This window comes from Theropithecus gelada, chromosome 1, assembly GCF_003255815.1.
Source record: "Theropithecus gelada isolate Dixy chromosome 1, Tgel_1.0, whole genome shotgun sequence".
NCBI lineage: Eukaryota > Metazoa > Chordata > Mammalia > Primates > Cercopithecidae > Theropithecus > Theropithecus gelada.
In genome coordinates, this window is record NC_037668.1 from 105,801,921 (window position 1) to 105,818,370 (window position 16,450).

The window sequence follows — 16,450 nt, forward strand, 5'->3', positions numbered from 1 at the left end:
GGTCTCATTTAGCAGAGAGTCAGCATTGTAAAACATTCTAAAAGAAAAATAAGCTAGCTAGCTTAAATCAAAGTAGGTATAGATAAAATTTATAAGCGAATGCTTAAAACAATACATGATATAAACATAACTGCCTGATTTCTGATGGAAATAAGTGATTTACATTCAAAATATTATTCTACTTGTGTATTTTTGAGCAAACAGGCTTATAATAGAGTTGTGATTTCTAAGAGTCATGATTTCTAAGTTTGATTGAATATCATCAGAATTATTTCTTCATGTGGAAATTACCTGGATTGTCTTACCACTAATAGGATTTATAAAAGTAATTTGTAAATATGAAAGATCACAACATATTATCATGAGAGAGATTTGAAGTAACTTCTGTCCATGTTAATTTCAGGTCCAGAGTGTCAATTCTTGTCATAGCTGTGCCTGTGGCAATTCTAATTCCTGGGACAAAGCAGATGAAGATGATATTAAACTTGTTAATATTCCTGTAACTACTCCGGAGAACTTATACTTAATGGGTAGGAATGAGATGATAACATTTTAAGATATTGTGCTCACATTTAATTTGTTTTGTTTTTGTTTTTTATTTATCGAGACAGGGTCTTGCTCTGTCTCCCAGGCTGGAGTACAGTGGCCCAATTACTGCTCATTGCAGCCTCAACCTCCTGGGCTCAAGTGATCCTCCCACCTCAGCCTCCTGAGTAGGTGGGACCACAGGTGCATGCCACCATGCCCAGCTAAATTTTTAAAACATTTTTGTAGAGATGAGGTTTTGTCATGTTGCTGGGTTGGTCTTGAACTCCTGAGCTCAACAATCTGCCTGCCTCAGCCTCCCAAAGTACTGGGATTACAGGCATGAGCCACCGTCATCAATGGTAAGTTGAAATTAAAGAACAGTGAATTGTTCTAAGAGAAGCAACTATAATTTTAAATGTTCTTATATCCGTTGTATCTGGTCTTCATAACATCATACAACTAATATTATTAAACTAATAATATTAAACTAATACAACAAAATTAAAACAACAGAAATTTATTCACTCAGAGTTTTGGACGCTAGAAGTTCATTATCACTGGGCTGAAATCAAGAAGTCAGTAGAGCCATGCTCTCTCTGGAGGCTTAGGGGAGAATCTTTTCCTGGCCTCTTCCAGCTTTTGGTGGCTTCCAACTTTGGCTCGTGGCCACATCATTCCAGTCTCTACCTTTGTCTCCGTGTCACATTCTCCTCTGTGTGTATCAAATCTCCCTATCTCTCTCTGTCTCTCCCTTTTTTTTTTTTTTAAGACAGAGTCTCACTCTGTTGCCCAGGCTGGAATGCAATGGTGCAACATCGGCTCGCTGCAACCTCCATCTCCCAGGTTCAAGTGATTCTCATGCCTCAGCCTCCCAAGTAGTTGGGCTTACAGGTGTGCACCACTACCCCGGCTAATTTTTTGTATTTTTAGTAGAGACGGGGTTTCACCATGTTAGCCAGGCTGGTCTTGAACTCCTGAGCTCAGGTGATTTACCCGCCTCAGCCTCCTAAAGTGCTGGGATTTCAGGCATGAGCCACCTCACCCAGCCACCCTTCTCTTGTAAGGACACTTTTGATTAGATTTAGGGTCCACCTAAATATCCTAGATAAACTAGGATAATCTCCCTGTGTTGGGATTCTTAATTACATCTACAAAGATGTAAGATGTTACCTTTATTTGTAAGGTAACATTTACTTATTCTAGGAATTAGGACCTGATCTTTGGGTGACCATTATTCAGCCTACTAATCTGTTGACTGTTATGTAATGAATCTATCAGAATTCACTTTACTAAATATGTTTTATCTAGCTATCATTTGTATTGTTATATCCAGAAAACAATTTTAAATAGAAAGAGGCCTTCTGTGTTTCACATCTCAGTATTTCTTGACTTGACCATGAACATGTCTATGGAGCCTCACTGGAGCCTTGGAGAAGAACCAAAGGAACTTGTTGAATCAGAAGATTCAAATGCTTTTCCCTATTCTCTATTCTTTTTCAGGCTATCTTCCTTTTAATGGAAATGCATACTAAACAGAAAACAAAACCAGTAAACTTGATGTGGCCCTGGCCATTGAGCAGTAAAGGGTTGATGGCTCTGTGTAGAAGGACTGAGTGCCTCAGAATGCATTCCTGCTCTCTAGAATAGTTAGACTATATCATCTCCAGTGCCATCACTGTGGGTACTCCTGTGGGGAAAGAAGGTCTCCAGAGAGTTAAATTCACTGTGTTTCTAGATTACCCTGTGTCTAGAAAACTTACACTCACAGCTTCTGTTAATATTACAGGTTTATGGCTGGATATGGTGGCATGTACCTGTAGTCTTACCTACTTGGGAGGCTGAGGGAGGAGGACCACTTGAGCCTAGGAGTTCAAGGTTACAGTGAGCTAATTGTGCCACTGCACTACAGCCTGGGTGACAGAGAGAGCCCTTTTTCTTAAAACAACAACAATAACCCAGAATATTAAAAATTCAAATTGAAGAAATACAGAGTAAAACTAGAGATGCCACAGGGGGTCTTTGTGTTATAGGATTAAGATTGCTAGGACCCCTATGGATCACCTGGTATCATCACCCATCTGTTTCAATTCTCTTTATAAAATTGATGACATTAAAAAAAGATTGGTGACCTATATTTGACTTGCTGTTACAAAACTGATGATATTTGGTAGTCTGAGCTATGTTCTATAGTGAGGTATACATAGTACTTCTTGAGGAGACAAGTTTTATCTTTGTATTATACAACTCTGCTGCAAAATAATTCTTCCTGAAGCCAAGTGTGGTGGCACATGCTTGTAGTCCTAGCTACTTGAGAGGCTGAAGTAGGAGGATCACTTGAGCTCACAAGTACAAGACTAACCTGGGGGAACATTGTAAGACCCCATCTCTAAAAGAAGAGACCAAAAAAAACTAAAAAAAAAAAAAAATTCTTCCTGTGTTCGTATGTTCAACCCAAATAATAAATGTATAGAAGGGATAGTGTGAGAAAAGGATGAAGGAATTAGAGTTGCGTAACTTGGAGAAAGGAGACTAGATGGTGATATAATTGGTTTTTATGTGCTTAAATGTTTTAGGAGGAAGATTCAAAAGTTATTTTTTGCTACAGAAAATCAAACAAGAAGGAAAGGCCTACATTTCATTTTAAGAAATTTTAGGCCAGGTGCGGTAGCTTACACCTGTAATCCCAGAACTTAGGGAGGCTGTGGTGGGAGGATTGCTTGAGCCCAGGAGTTTGAGACCAGCCTGGGTAACATAGTGAAACCTCATCTCTACAAATAAATAAATAAATACTTTTAAAAAATAAAAGAATCTGGGCGTGGTGGCTCACGCCTGTAATCCCAGCACTTTGGAAGGCTGAGGTGGGTGGATCACCTGAGGTCAGGAGTTTGAGACCAGTGTGGCCAACATGGTGAAACCCCATCTCTACTAAAAATACAAAAATTAGCTGGGCGTGGTGGTACATGCCTATAATCCCAGCTACTCGGGAGGCTGAGGCAGGAGGTTGCAGTGAGCCGATATGGCACCATGGCACTCCAGCCTGGGCAACAGAGTGAGACTCTGTCTCAAAATAATAAATAAATAAATAAATAAATAAGAAATTTTATTCATTTAGGATTGTAGGTTCTATAGGTAATTGAAGAAATTACTTGAGAGGAGAGGAATTTTTTAGCTACTGTATCTTAAAAACATCAAGAGAATGACTTGCCCAGATTCTTAAACAGCTTTTAAAGATCTTTCTTTAATATTTAACATTTTAAAAATACTTTAAAAGTTGAAGTCTTAAACTATTTTTGTTTTGTTTAAAGTACATAATTATTTTTGTAAGCCTTGTTTTTTAATTTTGAGAAAAAGAATCACATGTTCCTCTTTTTTCCCACAAAGCTTTCTGTCAGCAAGGAAATGAAATTCCTGCTTGGACTATAACTAACTTTTGATGGGTTCATCCAATATCTTGCAATTTTTAACTCTGGCCCACCAATTTATCCAAATCAGCCTGTTGGGATCATAGTGGTTCAAGACACCCTTTAGGGGACAAAAGGTGGAAAAGACTTATTTTAGATTTCTGTATTATTATCTTTTCTTCAGCTTTACTTTCTTTTTTTTTGAGATGGAGTGTTGCTCTGTAGCCTAGGCTGGAGTGCAGTGGCGCAATCTCGGCTCATTGCAACCTCTGCCTCCCAGGTTCAAGCCGATTCTCCTGCCTCAGCCTCCTGAGTAGCCATGATTACAGACACGTATCACCACACCTGGCTGCTTTTTGTATTTTTAGTAGAGATGGGGTTTTACCATGTTGGCCAGACTGGTCTTGAACTCCTGACCTCAGGTGATCCACCCACCTTGGGCTTCCAAAGTGCTGGGATTACAGTCATAAGCCACCGAGCCCAGCCATCTTCAGCTTTACTTTCTTCTGAGAACTTATAAACCAGGTAGCTTTTTGTAAACTGGTTTCTTCCCATTAGTTTTCCTTTTAATTTGCAGGAATATTTTGAAACATAGTTATGTGACTATAAAAAATAGCTATTACTGTGGAACTTTTGATGAATTCATGATACTCCTTTAGGAAAATTCTGAGCACCATATACGTTTGTATTATAAAGAAATGAAAACATATTGGCCATTTTGTCTCTCTGATTTTTGGTTAACCGGAACCATAGGCTGAGAATATATTGGGAAATTAAGATTCTACCATGAAATGATGTATGATTCTTTAGTGTCAAAATTTGACTGTGCCATTGGTGATAATGTACGAAAACACTTCAGGCCCCAAATAATTTTATTTTGGCATTGGTTTTGCTCACTTAAAATTGTTCTGTTCTTAATTTTTAGGTATGGAATTGTTTGAAGAGGCATTGCGTCGATGGGAACAAGCTCTAACCTTTCGCAATAGACAGGCTGAAGATGAAGCCTGTGGTTCCATTAAACTGGGTGCAGGAGATGCCATTGCTGAAGAAAATGTAGATGTAAGGGTGATTTATTTGAGTGGTCTTCATAATATTAGAAAAATCAAACAAATCTTTTTTTTTTTTTTTTTTTGGTAGAGGTAGGGTCTAACTATTGTTGCCCAGGCTGAGTCTTGAACTCCTGGGCTCAAGTGATCCTCCCACCTTGTCCTCTGAGTAGTTAGGACTATAGGGATGCACCACCATGCCTAGCTAATTTTACATTTTTTGTAAAGGTGATGTCTCACTATGTTGCTCAGGCTGGTCTTGAACTCCTGGCCTCAAGCGACCCTTTCACTTTGGCCTCCCAGAGTGCTGGGATTATAGGCATGAGCCAAGGTGCTGGCCCAAAATATTTTTTAATGTTGATTCAGTGTATTTGCTTTATGTTGTATTTAATAGAACTGTTTTTTAATTCTTCCTTGGGACTATGTGGGGTATTTCTTACTGGTCTTTTTCTGTTCAGGTAGTTGTTACATGCCAGATTTACGGTTCATCAAGTTTATTGACTTTCCCAGGATATGCAAAATAAGCAGATTGATTTCTAAAGGATTTTTTTTTTTTTTTAAAGAAATGGGGTCTTGCTTTGCTGCCCAGGTTGGAGTACAGTGGTTGTTCATAGGAACAATCATAGTACACTATACCCCAGAACTCCTGGGCTCAATCAGTTTTTCTGCCTCAGTCTTCCAAGCAGTTGGGACTGCAGGCACGTTCTACCTTGTCTGGCTTGGAATTTTTTAAAGTTTGATTTGTACTTTGGGATTAATTAAGTGCCATTATGTTCATAAAAATCACATAAAGGTGTAGAGCTAGACTAGTCCTTATTGATTATTTAGTTAAGCTAGTGGTTCTCAAACTTGCTAATGCATAAGACTCACCTAGAGGACTTGTTAAAACCCAGATTTGGAGGCCCCACCCCATGAATTTCTCATTGACTAGAACTGGGGTGGATCCTAAGAATTTGTATTTCTACCAAGTTCTTGGGTGATAATGAAGCTGCTGGCTCAGAGACCTTACTTTGAGAACTACCAATCTAGTCTAACTCCTTAATTTTATAGGTAAAGAAACTGAATCACTAAGAACTAAGGTAATTTTGCCACAGACACAGCTATAACCCAGGCCTCTTGACTTCTACTGCTGTACTCTTTCCACTATCAGTAGTTTTTTATATTACTCACTTTCTTTGCCTTTTATTTAAAAGTGGGAAAAATATTTAGAATTTTAACATTAGAATTTAATTTGTTATGTGTACTTTTTCTCTCCTTGTAGGATATTATTAGTACTGAATTTATCCATAAACTCGAAGCTCTACTGCAAAGAGCCTATCGTCTCCAAGAGGAGTTCGAAGCTACCCTTGGGGCATCTGATCCTAATTCCCTTGCTGATGATATTGGTAAGATGGATATTTTATATGGCATTTATGAAATGTTTGCTTTTTTTTTATATCCTTGGAATCATTTGCGTGTCTGTCTTATGTATTAATAAGTTAGTTACTTAAAAAAAAATAGCCAAGAGAAAAAAATTTTATCATATTTCTTTTTTCTTTCAGTTTTAATTTTCAAATGAACTAATGCCCTTAAGATATAAATTCAAGGCCGGGCGCGGTGGCTCAAGCCTGTAATCCCAGCACTTTGGGAGGCCGAGACGGGCGGATCACGAGGTCAGGAGATCGAGACCATCCTGGCTAGCACGGTGAAACCCCGTCTCTACTAAAAAATACAAAAAACTAGCCGGGCGAGGTGGCGGGCGCCTGTAGTCCCAGCTACTCGGGAGGCTGAGGCAGGAGAATGGCGTGAACCCGGGAGGCGGAGCTTGCAGTGAGCTGAGATCCGGCCACTGCACTCCCGCCTGGGCGACAGAGCGAGACTCCGTCTCAAAAAAAAAAAAAAAAAAAAAAAGATATAAATTCAAGAATTTATCATAGGCAGGACTGTGACATTATTTTAAAATGTATTGTGGGGGAAAAAAATCTAGTTAAGAGTGTTGGAGGGAGAAAAGAATAAACAAAAATATACAGAGACTCACCACTTCGGAAATATGCATGTAATATTACCTAAAATACTTGAAAGAATTATATGTTGAGGCCCACTTAATCGCAGGATAGCTGTTGATGTAAGTAGTCAATACTTCATTATGGGTCATTACCTTTGTTACTTTAAAGAGAACAGAGTTTTAAAGATACTTTTTTAAAAGTTTTTTATTTTTTATTTTTTTGAGACAGGATCTCTGTTGCCCAGGTGGGAGTGCAATGACACGGTCACAGCTCACTGCGGCCTTAACCTATTGGGCTCAACTGATCCACCTGCCTCAGCCTCCCAAGTAGCTGGGACTAGAGGCACATGCCACCATGTCTTGCTAATTGAAACTTTTTTTTTTTTTGTGGAGACAAGGTTCTTTTTTTTTTTCTTTTTTTCTTTTTGAGACGGAGTGTCACTCACTCTGTCACCCAGGCTGTGGTGCAGTGGCATGATCTCGGCTTACTGCAACCTCCGCCTTCCAAGTTCATGCAATTCTCTTGCCTCAGCCTCCTGAGTAGCTGAGATTACAGGCATGTGCCACCATACCCAGCTAATATTTGTATTTTTAGTAGAGACGGGGTTTCACCATGTTGGCCAGGCTGGTCTCCACCTCCTGACCTCAAGTGATCCACCCACCTCAGCCTCCCAAAGGTGAGGTTCTTGAATGAAGTCTTGGAAGAAAGGAATGATTAAAGTTGCTTCTTCAACTTCTATAAATGCCCCCAAAGAAAGAAAGAAGACAAAATTATATGGTTTTTTTGGTCAAAAATAATTTCAGTCTTTTTAGTATGAAGAGGATTATTATTTTCCAATTAAAATAAACGCTAAGCAGTTTTAACGTTTTCCACATTAGTACTGAAAGCAGCTGAACTTTGAGATATTTACATCTATGCATTTTGAGTTCAGGTGAAAGATTTTGTTTCTATTAGAATTATGAATTACTGTGTGTATGGTCATAAGGTTATATGAAATCTCTTTGGTCTCTGCTTTGTTGTACTATTATTGTCACCAAACATTATTTATTAGACTTGAGTGTTTTTTAATAGCTTCTCTGCTATTAGCATAGGCATACTGTTTTGACATACCTAGGAGATTACAGTCTAGAAAAAAAGTAGGCAGTATTCATGTCAACAAATACAATTTGTCAAAGCCTTATATTAATTTTTTCTACAGTTTCTTTTGTAACTTTTTAGAATGTTATTTATGACAGTAAGTAGGAGAAAGAACAGAGAAAAGGAATTTTTTAAAACCTCAAATGTAGAATGAGAATGGAACAACCAAAAAAGTTAGAAAAGTGGTGAAATGGCAAGGAATGCCACAGAGAAAAGTAAGTAGGAAAAAATTATAAGGAGGAAAGAGGAAGAGGATCCTGGGACTTTTAATGTCTTACTCTAGGAATGGAAGCTTTGTCTATACTGTCTAATCTTTGGCAGTTTCTTTTAGTCTCATTATAAGGATCTTGTGGATGTGTAGTTCTTGTTCTTTTAGTCTTGTCATATGTATCGCAGATTTGGTTCTGTTTGGCATGCCTGGGCACATTTTTTCTATATCCTTCTGTAGCGGTTGGCGGAGTCTCTTATTTCTTTTTTTTATTTTTTTTTTATTTTTTTTTTTTTGAGACGGAGTCTCGCTCTGTCGCCCAGGCTGGAGTGCAGTGGCCGGATCTCAGCTCACTGCAAGCTCCGCCCCCTGGGTTTACGCCATTCTCCTGCCTCAGCCTCCCGAGTAGCTGGGACTACAGGCGCCCGCCACCTCGCCCGGCTAGTTTTTTGTATTTTTTTAGTAGAGACGGGGTTTCACCGTGTTAGCCAGGATGGTCTCGATCTCCTGACCTCGTGATCCACCCGTCTCGGCCTCCCAAAGTGCTGGGATTACAGGCTTGAGCCACCGCGCCCGGCGGAGTCTCTTATTTCTTATTTCTTCAGGTTGAAAAGATTCCTTGGGTACAGTCTCAGAGGTCTGCTTTAGATTCTTGTTGCTTTTAGAGAAGAAGACCTCTGGGCATGTGGCTTAGTTTCTGGGGTCTTCAAGTTGTTTCTGAGGCAACTATTTTAATCCAGAACTCTAAATGGATAGGGTGGGACCCACAGTCAGTCTGTGCATTTAGTTAGCTTAGGTTTGGAATAAGTTTCTGACCCCGTGCATGTTTTAACCTGAGCTGTCACTGCCTACTAGACTGATGTGCTTTTCCCTGTAGCCTTCCAGTTCATTGGCCTCCTGTTGCCCTGGAGATTCCAGTTAACGTGAAGCTGTTATATTTTGTTCGTTTTGGGGAATTGTTTGAATATTGCCAGTTTGCATTTTTGAGCTTCTGGATCAAAAGAACTGAATTTATGGCCAAGACTCAGGGAGCAGCTTTGTTATAACTGTTACTTGACATTGATCAAAATTGCCTAGAAGTCAGTTAACTCTCCTCATTCTTTAAATCCAAAGTCATTGGATACATTTAACTTGAATTATTGAGAGGCAACTTAAAGTTAATAGTTATAAATTAAGATAGTCTAACAAATGCCTTCAGAGGCTTGGGGCGAATTTAAAGCAAGTATTGATCTGATGTCAGTGAATACTTCATTGTTTTGGAATCTGCTTTGTCTAATTTGATGAACTTCATATTTTTTTTTTTTTTTTCTTGAGAATCTGGTAGGATTTCAAGATTGGAAGAATTTTTTTTTTTTTTTTTTTTTTTTTTTTTAGCAGTCTTGCTCTGTCACCCAGGCCGGAGTGCAGTGGTGTGATCTCAGCTCACTACAACCTCTGCCTCCTGGACTCAAGCCATCCTGTCACCTCACTCTTCTGAGTAGCTAGGACTACAGGTGCGTGCCACCACGCACTGCTAATTTTTTTTTTTTTTTTTTTTGAGATGGAGTTTTGCTCTTGTTGCCCAGGCTGGAGTGCAATGGCATGATCTCGGCTCACTGCAACCTCTGCCTCCTGGGTTCGAGCGATTCTCCTGCCTCAGCCTCCTGAGTAGCTGAGATTACAGGCATGCACCACCACGCCTGGCTAATTTTGTATTTTTAGTAGAAATGGGGTTTCTCCATGTTGGTCAGGCTGGTCTCGAACTCCCGACCTTAGGTGATCCACCCACCTCAGCCTCCCAAAGTGCTGGGATTACAGGCATGAGCCACCATGCCCAACCAACACCCTGCTAATTTTTTAAAAAGTTTTCTCTAGAGATGAGGTCTTGCTATACAAGGCTGGTCTCGAACTATCCAGGCTGGTCTTGAACTCTTGGGCTCAAGCAATCCTCCCACGTCAGTCTCCCAAAATGCTGGGTTTGCAGTCGTGAGCCACCATGTCGAGCCAGGAAAGACTTCTTAGCCATCATCTAATTTCATCTTTCTCCCTGTGTGTAATAGCTAGGGGGAGCTAGTTAATAGTAGCTACTAGTTATTAGTACATCCGTGTGTCTTCTCTGGGTCAGGTACTGTTATATTCTGAATGAAAATTATCTCAGCGGGACATGGTGGCTTACACCTGTAATCCCAGCACTTTGGGAGGCTGAGGCAGGTGGATCGCCTGAGGTCAGGAGTTCGAGACCAGCCTGACCAACATGGTGAAACCCTGTCTCTTCAAAAAATACAAAAATTAGCTGGGCGTGGTGGTGGGTGCCTGTAATCCCAGCTACTCGGGAGGATGAGGAAAGAGAGTCGCTTGAACCCAGGAGGCAGAGGTTGCAGTGAGCCGAGATGGTGCCACTGCACTCCAGCCTGGGCAACAAGAGCAAAACTCTGTCTGAAGAAAAAAAAGAAAAAGAAAATTATCTCAATCTGTACAACAATTTTTAGGATATAAATATACCTATCATCCCTATTTTTCAGAAGGGGAAAGTGAGGTACAGAGGCATTAATAACTTCCCCAGGGTTACACAGCTGTTAAGTGGAGGAGGAACCTGAATTTGGACCCAGTCAGGCTAGCTTTAGAGTCCTTCCTTTCCTTTTCTCTTCCCTTTTCCCTTCCCTTTTCGTTTTTTCGTTTTCACTCTTGTCACCCAGGCTGGAGTGCAATGAAGTGATCTTGGCTCACTGCAGCCTCCACCTCTTAGGTTCAAGCAATTCTCCTGCCTCAGCCTCCTGAGTAGCTGGTATTACAGGCATGTGCCACCATGCCCAGCTAGTTTTTGTATTTTTAGTAGAGATGGGGTTTCACCATGTTGGCCAGGCTGGTCATGAACGCCTGACCTCAGGTGATCCACCCGCCTTGGCCTCCCAAAGTGCTGGGATTACAGGCAGGAACCACTGCGCCTGGCCCATTCTTTATTTTTTTGAGAGAGAGGGTCTGACTGTGTTGCCCAGGCTGGAGTGCAATGGCTCGATCTTGACTTTCACTACAACCTCCACCTCCCAGGCTCAAGCGATCCTCTCACCTTAGCCTCCCAAGTAGCTGGGACCACAGGCACTTGCCACCATACCTGGATAATTTTTATTTTGGGTTGAGATGAAGTTTTCCATATTGCCCAGGCTGGTCTCAAGCTCCTGGGCTCAAGTGATCTACCCAACTTGGCCTTCCATACTGCTAGGATTACAGGTAATGAGCCACTGTGCCCAGTCGCAGAGTCCATTCTCTTAACCACCATGCTGTATTGTCTTACCACTTATAGGACAGACATCTTCTTTGAATGGGAGGATTAACTGTGAACTTTTTGTGGACAGAGTATGCCTATACCCAAAATTCCCTGTAGGAAAGGTCAGCTTAGAGCAGGCAGCCTGGAAATTCCACAGTTGACAGAGTAAGGAGACTTTTATTTCTGGTGGTGATATGCTTTTGTATAGATCTTTTATTATTATTATTATTTTTCTTCCTCTATACTCATGTGGTGATCTATAGTTAACTCATATGTCTTTCTTCCTTTCTCAGGCTTTCTAGGCAGATTTCATGCATTTTGTAGAAAGAAATTGTCAAGGTTTAATCCAAGAACAAAAGAGGCAAGCTATGTGAGATAGAGGGCCTAACTGTGACCCTGAACTTAGTGTAGTGCTAATGAGTTACTCTGATGGTTTATCCTACATCTGTATAATAACTGAAAGTACGGACTGTGGATGCAGACTAACTGGGTTCAACTCCTGGCATTTCCATTTATCTGTGTGATTATAAAACCTGTCTAAGCCTTGACTTCCTCTTCTGAAAAATTAACATGTAGAGTACCAATTTATAAACTGATTTTGAGGATTAAGTGAAAATTCTAGGAACAGGGTAACAATGTTTATTGGCTCGGAATTTGGAACTTCTCTAGGACACTCTCAGGAAGACCATCATTTTACCTCTAGAATCTTAGGCTGTCGTTTTTGTTATTGTTGTTGTTCTTGTTCTACCTTTGTGATCCAATATTTGCCAGTTTCAAGACGTTCTTTAAAATTTCTGGTCCACTGATGTCCTATTAATGTTTTCCAGTGATGCTATACTTTACTCCATTAAACAAAATTTCTTCTGTCCTTTTTAATGGGCCTTTGGGAAGAAGGAGAAGTACCTTCTTGAACTAGAAGGTAATTTGCCTACCATGTTCAACTATAAATTCTGGACATTAGGTCAGGCATGGTGGCTCATGCCTGTAATCCCAGCACTCTGGGAGGCCAAGGCGGGTAGATCATGTGAGGTCAGGATGGAGACCAGCCTGGCCAACCTGGTGAAACCTCGTCTCTACTAAAAATACAAAAATTAGCTGGGTGCGGTGGCGGGCGTCTGTAATCTCGGCTACTTGGGAGGCTGAGGCAGGAGAATCACTTGAAGCTGGGAGGTGGAGGTTGCAGTGAGCCAAGATTGCACCATTGCACTCCAGCCTAGGCGACAGAGTGAGACTCCGTCTAAAAAAAATAATAATAAAATAAAATAAATAAATTCTGGACATTATAATAATAGAGTCTACGGTTTACATTAGCTTTTGTTGAACTCATGGTTAACAAAATAACTTACGGTTAACTTTTGTTAACTTATGGTTAACTTATGAAATTTCTAAGTTCTTTGTTATTATTAGTTTCTTACCATTAAGCCACACCTTCCCTCATTTATTCCTGCACAGTTGTTCTTTTGGACCAAGGATATAGGTACTGTATTTCTTATTCTTACTAAATTGTTAATTCTGAGTCATCATTCTGAATTGTTAAATAGTTTTAGATTTTTTTTTTTTTTTTTTTTTTTTTTTTTGTTGTTTGCTCTTGTTGCCCAGGCTGGAGAACAATGGTACGATCTTGGCTCACCGCAACCTCTGCCTTCTGGGTTCAAGCGATTCTCCTGCCTCAGCCTCCTGAGTAGTCGGGTTTACAGGCATGCACCACCATGCCTGGCTAATTTTATATTTTTAGTAGAAATGGGGTTTCTCCATGTTGGTCAGGTTGGTCTTGAGCTCCCACCTCAGGTCATCCGTCCGCCTCGACCTCCCAAAGTGCTGGGATTACAGTTGTGAGCCACCGTGCCCAGCCAAATAGTTTTAGATTTTGATTTGACATCTAATGTGTTAATTATTCTTCTCAACTTTGTATCATTCTCTAGTTTGGTTAGTTTTGTATAGTTGGTAATCAGTGCTGTCATTGAAATCATTAGTAAAATTTGTTAAAATGGGTAGTGTCTGAGTCAGAGACCTGAGGCATGACACTGTCAAATTTCCTTAGGTCACAAATAATTATTAAGATACTTTGTAAGCTTCAGTTATTCAAGGTGAATAAATTCTGGAGACCTAATGTATAGCATGGTGACAGTAAATAATACTGTGTTGCGTATTTGAAGTTTGCTGAAAGGCTAGATCTTAAATCTTACCTTACATACCACACACACACACAAACACATAGTCACTATGTAGAGGTGGTAGATATGTTAATTAGCTTGATTATGGTGTCATTTCACATTGTATACATATAACAAAACAATCATACACCTTATACATACACAGTTTTGTATGTCAGTGATATCTCATAAAGCTGTTAAAAAAAAACAAAACAAAACACTTCATTCAACCAGCTATGAATTCAGCTTATTCTGTTTTACACAGTTTTCATCTTGATTATAAAGAGACCATGGGGCCGGGCACAGTAGCTCACACCTGTAGTCCTAGTTCCTCAGAAGGCTGAGACAGGAGGTTCACTTGAGCTCAGAAGTTGGAGGCTGTAGTGAGCTATGATGGTGCCTCTGCACTCCAGCCTGGGTGACAGAGTGAGATCCTGTCTCTAGAGAAAAAAAGCGTGAGAGAGATCATGGGATACTTTTTTGTATATCATAACAAAATGTTAACTGGGAATTTAGGAAAATATAGAATTTTTTTGAAAAAGAGCCTACTATTAACATTATTTGGAAATATTGCTGAGGCTGAGTTTTTTGCAGCTAGGGATTTGCCATCAAATGTTCACAGCTGGCTTTATACTCACTTGCAAATCATTTTAGTATTGGAAAGCCGATGTGTCAGATTTTATTTACTTTAGAAGAACCTTAGCAAAATTTATTTTACTAATTTGGAATTCAAAATTTAAGGACTCTACTTATTATACATTTGTACTATTTATAGAAGAGTAGTTTGCCAACTTAACATTATGGATGAGATTATAGGGGGACTGTTTAAATCCTTTCAGCATGTTTTTTTTTTTTTTTTTTTTCTGAGACAGAGTCTTGATCTGTCACCCAGGCTGGAGTGCAGTGGCACAGTATCAGCTCACTGCAACCTCCACCTTTTGGGTTCAAGCACTTCTGCCTCAACCTCCCGAGTATCTGGTATTACAGGCGCGTGCCACCATGCCAGGCTAATTTTTGTGTTTTTAGTAGTGACGGGGTTTCACCATGTTGACCAGGCTGGTCTCGAACTTCTGAACTCGTGATCCTCTTGCCTCGGCCTCCCAAGCGTGAGCCACCACGCCTAGCCCAGCATGATTCTCCCAGCATTTTTCTTTGTAGATAACAATGTATTTATTGAAAATAAATGTCTATTCTCCTTTTTTTTTTTTTTAAATAGCAGATCCAAAAAACTTCTGAGTTATCAGTATTGTGAATTATTTGGGGTTACTTTTGGTAGATGAAGTTAATAACATATATTTTGAAAAACATATACTATGGTTCTAACACTGGAATATGGTGACTGTTACACAGCTCTATACATTTAAAACTAAAACACACTGCACACTTAAAGTGGGATAATTTTGTGGTATGTAAATTATACTTCAATAAAGATGTTAAAAATACACTATGGATGGTGTTAAGCTAAGCTTAAGTACATTTTTGTGAATTTGAAATAGTGCAAAATGGCATTTCATACTAAATTGAATGCAAATCCCAAATTTTCGTTTTGGGTTTTTTGGTTTTTAGAGACAGGGTCTTGCCTTGTCTCCTAGGCTTCAATGTATTGCCACGGTCATAGCTCACTGCAGCCTCAAACTCCTGGGCTCAAGCAATCCCTCTGCTTCAGCCTCCTGAGTAGCTAGAACTGCAGGTGCATGCCACTGTGCCTGGCTAATTTTTTAATTCTTTTGTAGAGACAGTGTCTCACTTTGTTGTCTAGACTGGGCACAATTTTTAAAAAGTTCTTTAAAAAATCACTTAGTTTCAAAGCTGGTGGGCCTGTTTAATTATAGACTCTGTTTCTCTGTTGCCACATTGGTCGTGACACCTCAGCTGGTAACCAGAAATATTAACTGTCCTTTGTGAATAGCCTGTGAACCATACTGTTGTTTATATGCATGGGAACTTCTGCAAGTGATTTGGATGTGGTGGTGTTTTTACTTTGGTTAAATTTTAAATCTATTTTCTATTCTGTAACATTGCCATCCAAGAAGCCATTAAATATGATAAATACTGAAAAGAAGATCTGCTGACATTTCTGTTAATTTGGCAGCAAGCATGCTGGAAATATTAGAACTAATGCTAAGAAAATAAAAGAACAGTATTAAAGTAGGAGTACTTTTATTTTTAAAATTAAAAACTTCTCACAACCTGGCTCTAAAATTGCAAACTTTCAAATGCATTCCTAAGTTGTGCTGTCATCTGTGTTAAAATAGAAAACAGGCTGGGCGTGGTAGCTCATGCCTGCCTGTAATCCCAGCACTTGGGAGGCTGAGGTAGGAGGGTTGCTTGAGGCCAGGAGTTCAAGACCAGTCTGGACAACATAGCGAGATCCCCATCTCTATAAAAAAATTTAAGAATTAGCCAGGAGTAGTGGTGTGTGCATGTAGTTCTAGCTAGTCAGGAGGCTGAAGCAGGAGAATCCCTTGAACTTAGGCATTCAAGGCTGCAGTGAGTTACGATTGGGCCATTGTACTTCAGCCTGAGAAACAGTGAGACACTCTCTAAAAAAAATTTTAAAAAAATAGGAAATATTTTTGATATTTGGGAAGGAAGTGATACTGATACAAAATGGTTTACTGTAATATTTTGTGTTTTAAAAGCATACTTAAACACAGATTTTATTATAATGTTGTTTAAAAGTATGCCTGCAAAAAGAAATACAGCACAGTAGATGTATTTCAAGCCATCTTTACAGTTTTTCCTATG

General features: G+C 39.7%; 1 protein-coding gene across 2 annotated transcripts in view; it reads left to right on the forward strand.

Moving 5' to 3' along the window:
• Window positions 1-16,450, forward strand: part of MIGA1 (mitoguardin 1) — a 97,485-nt gene that overhangs the window by 28,695 nt on the left and 52,340 nt on the right. For both annotated transcript variants that reach the window (XM_025367505.1, XM_025367496.1), the window contains exons 5-7: window positions 404-530; window positions 4,855-4,988; window positions 6,237-6,360. In XM_025367505.1, the coding sequence (XP_025223290.1) occupies window positions 404-530; window positions 4,855-4,988; window positions 6,237-6,360 (385 nt within the window). The remainder of the gene's footprint in view (window positions 1-403; window positions 531-4,854; window positions 4,989-6,236; window positions 6,361-16,450) is intronic.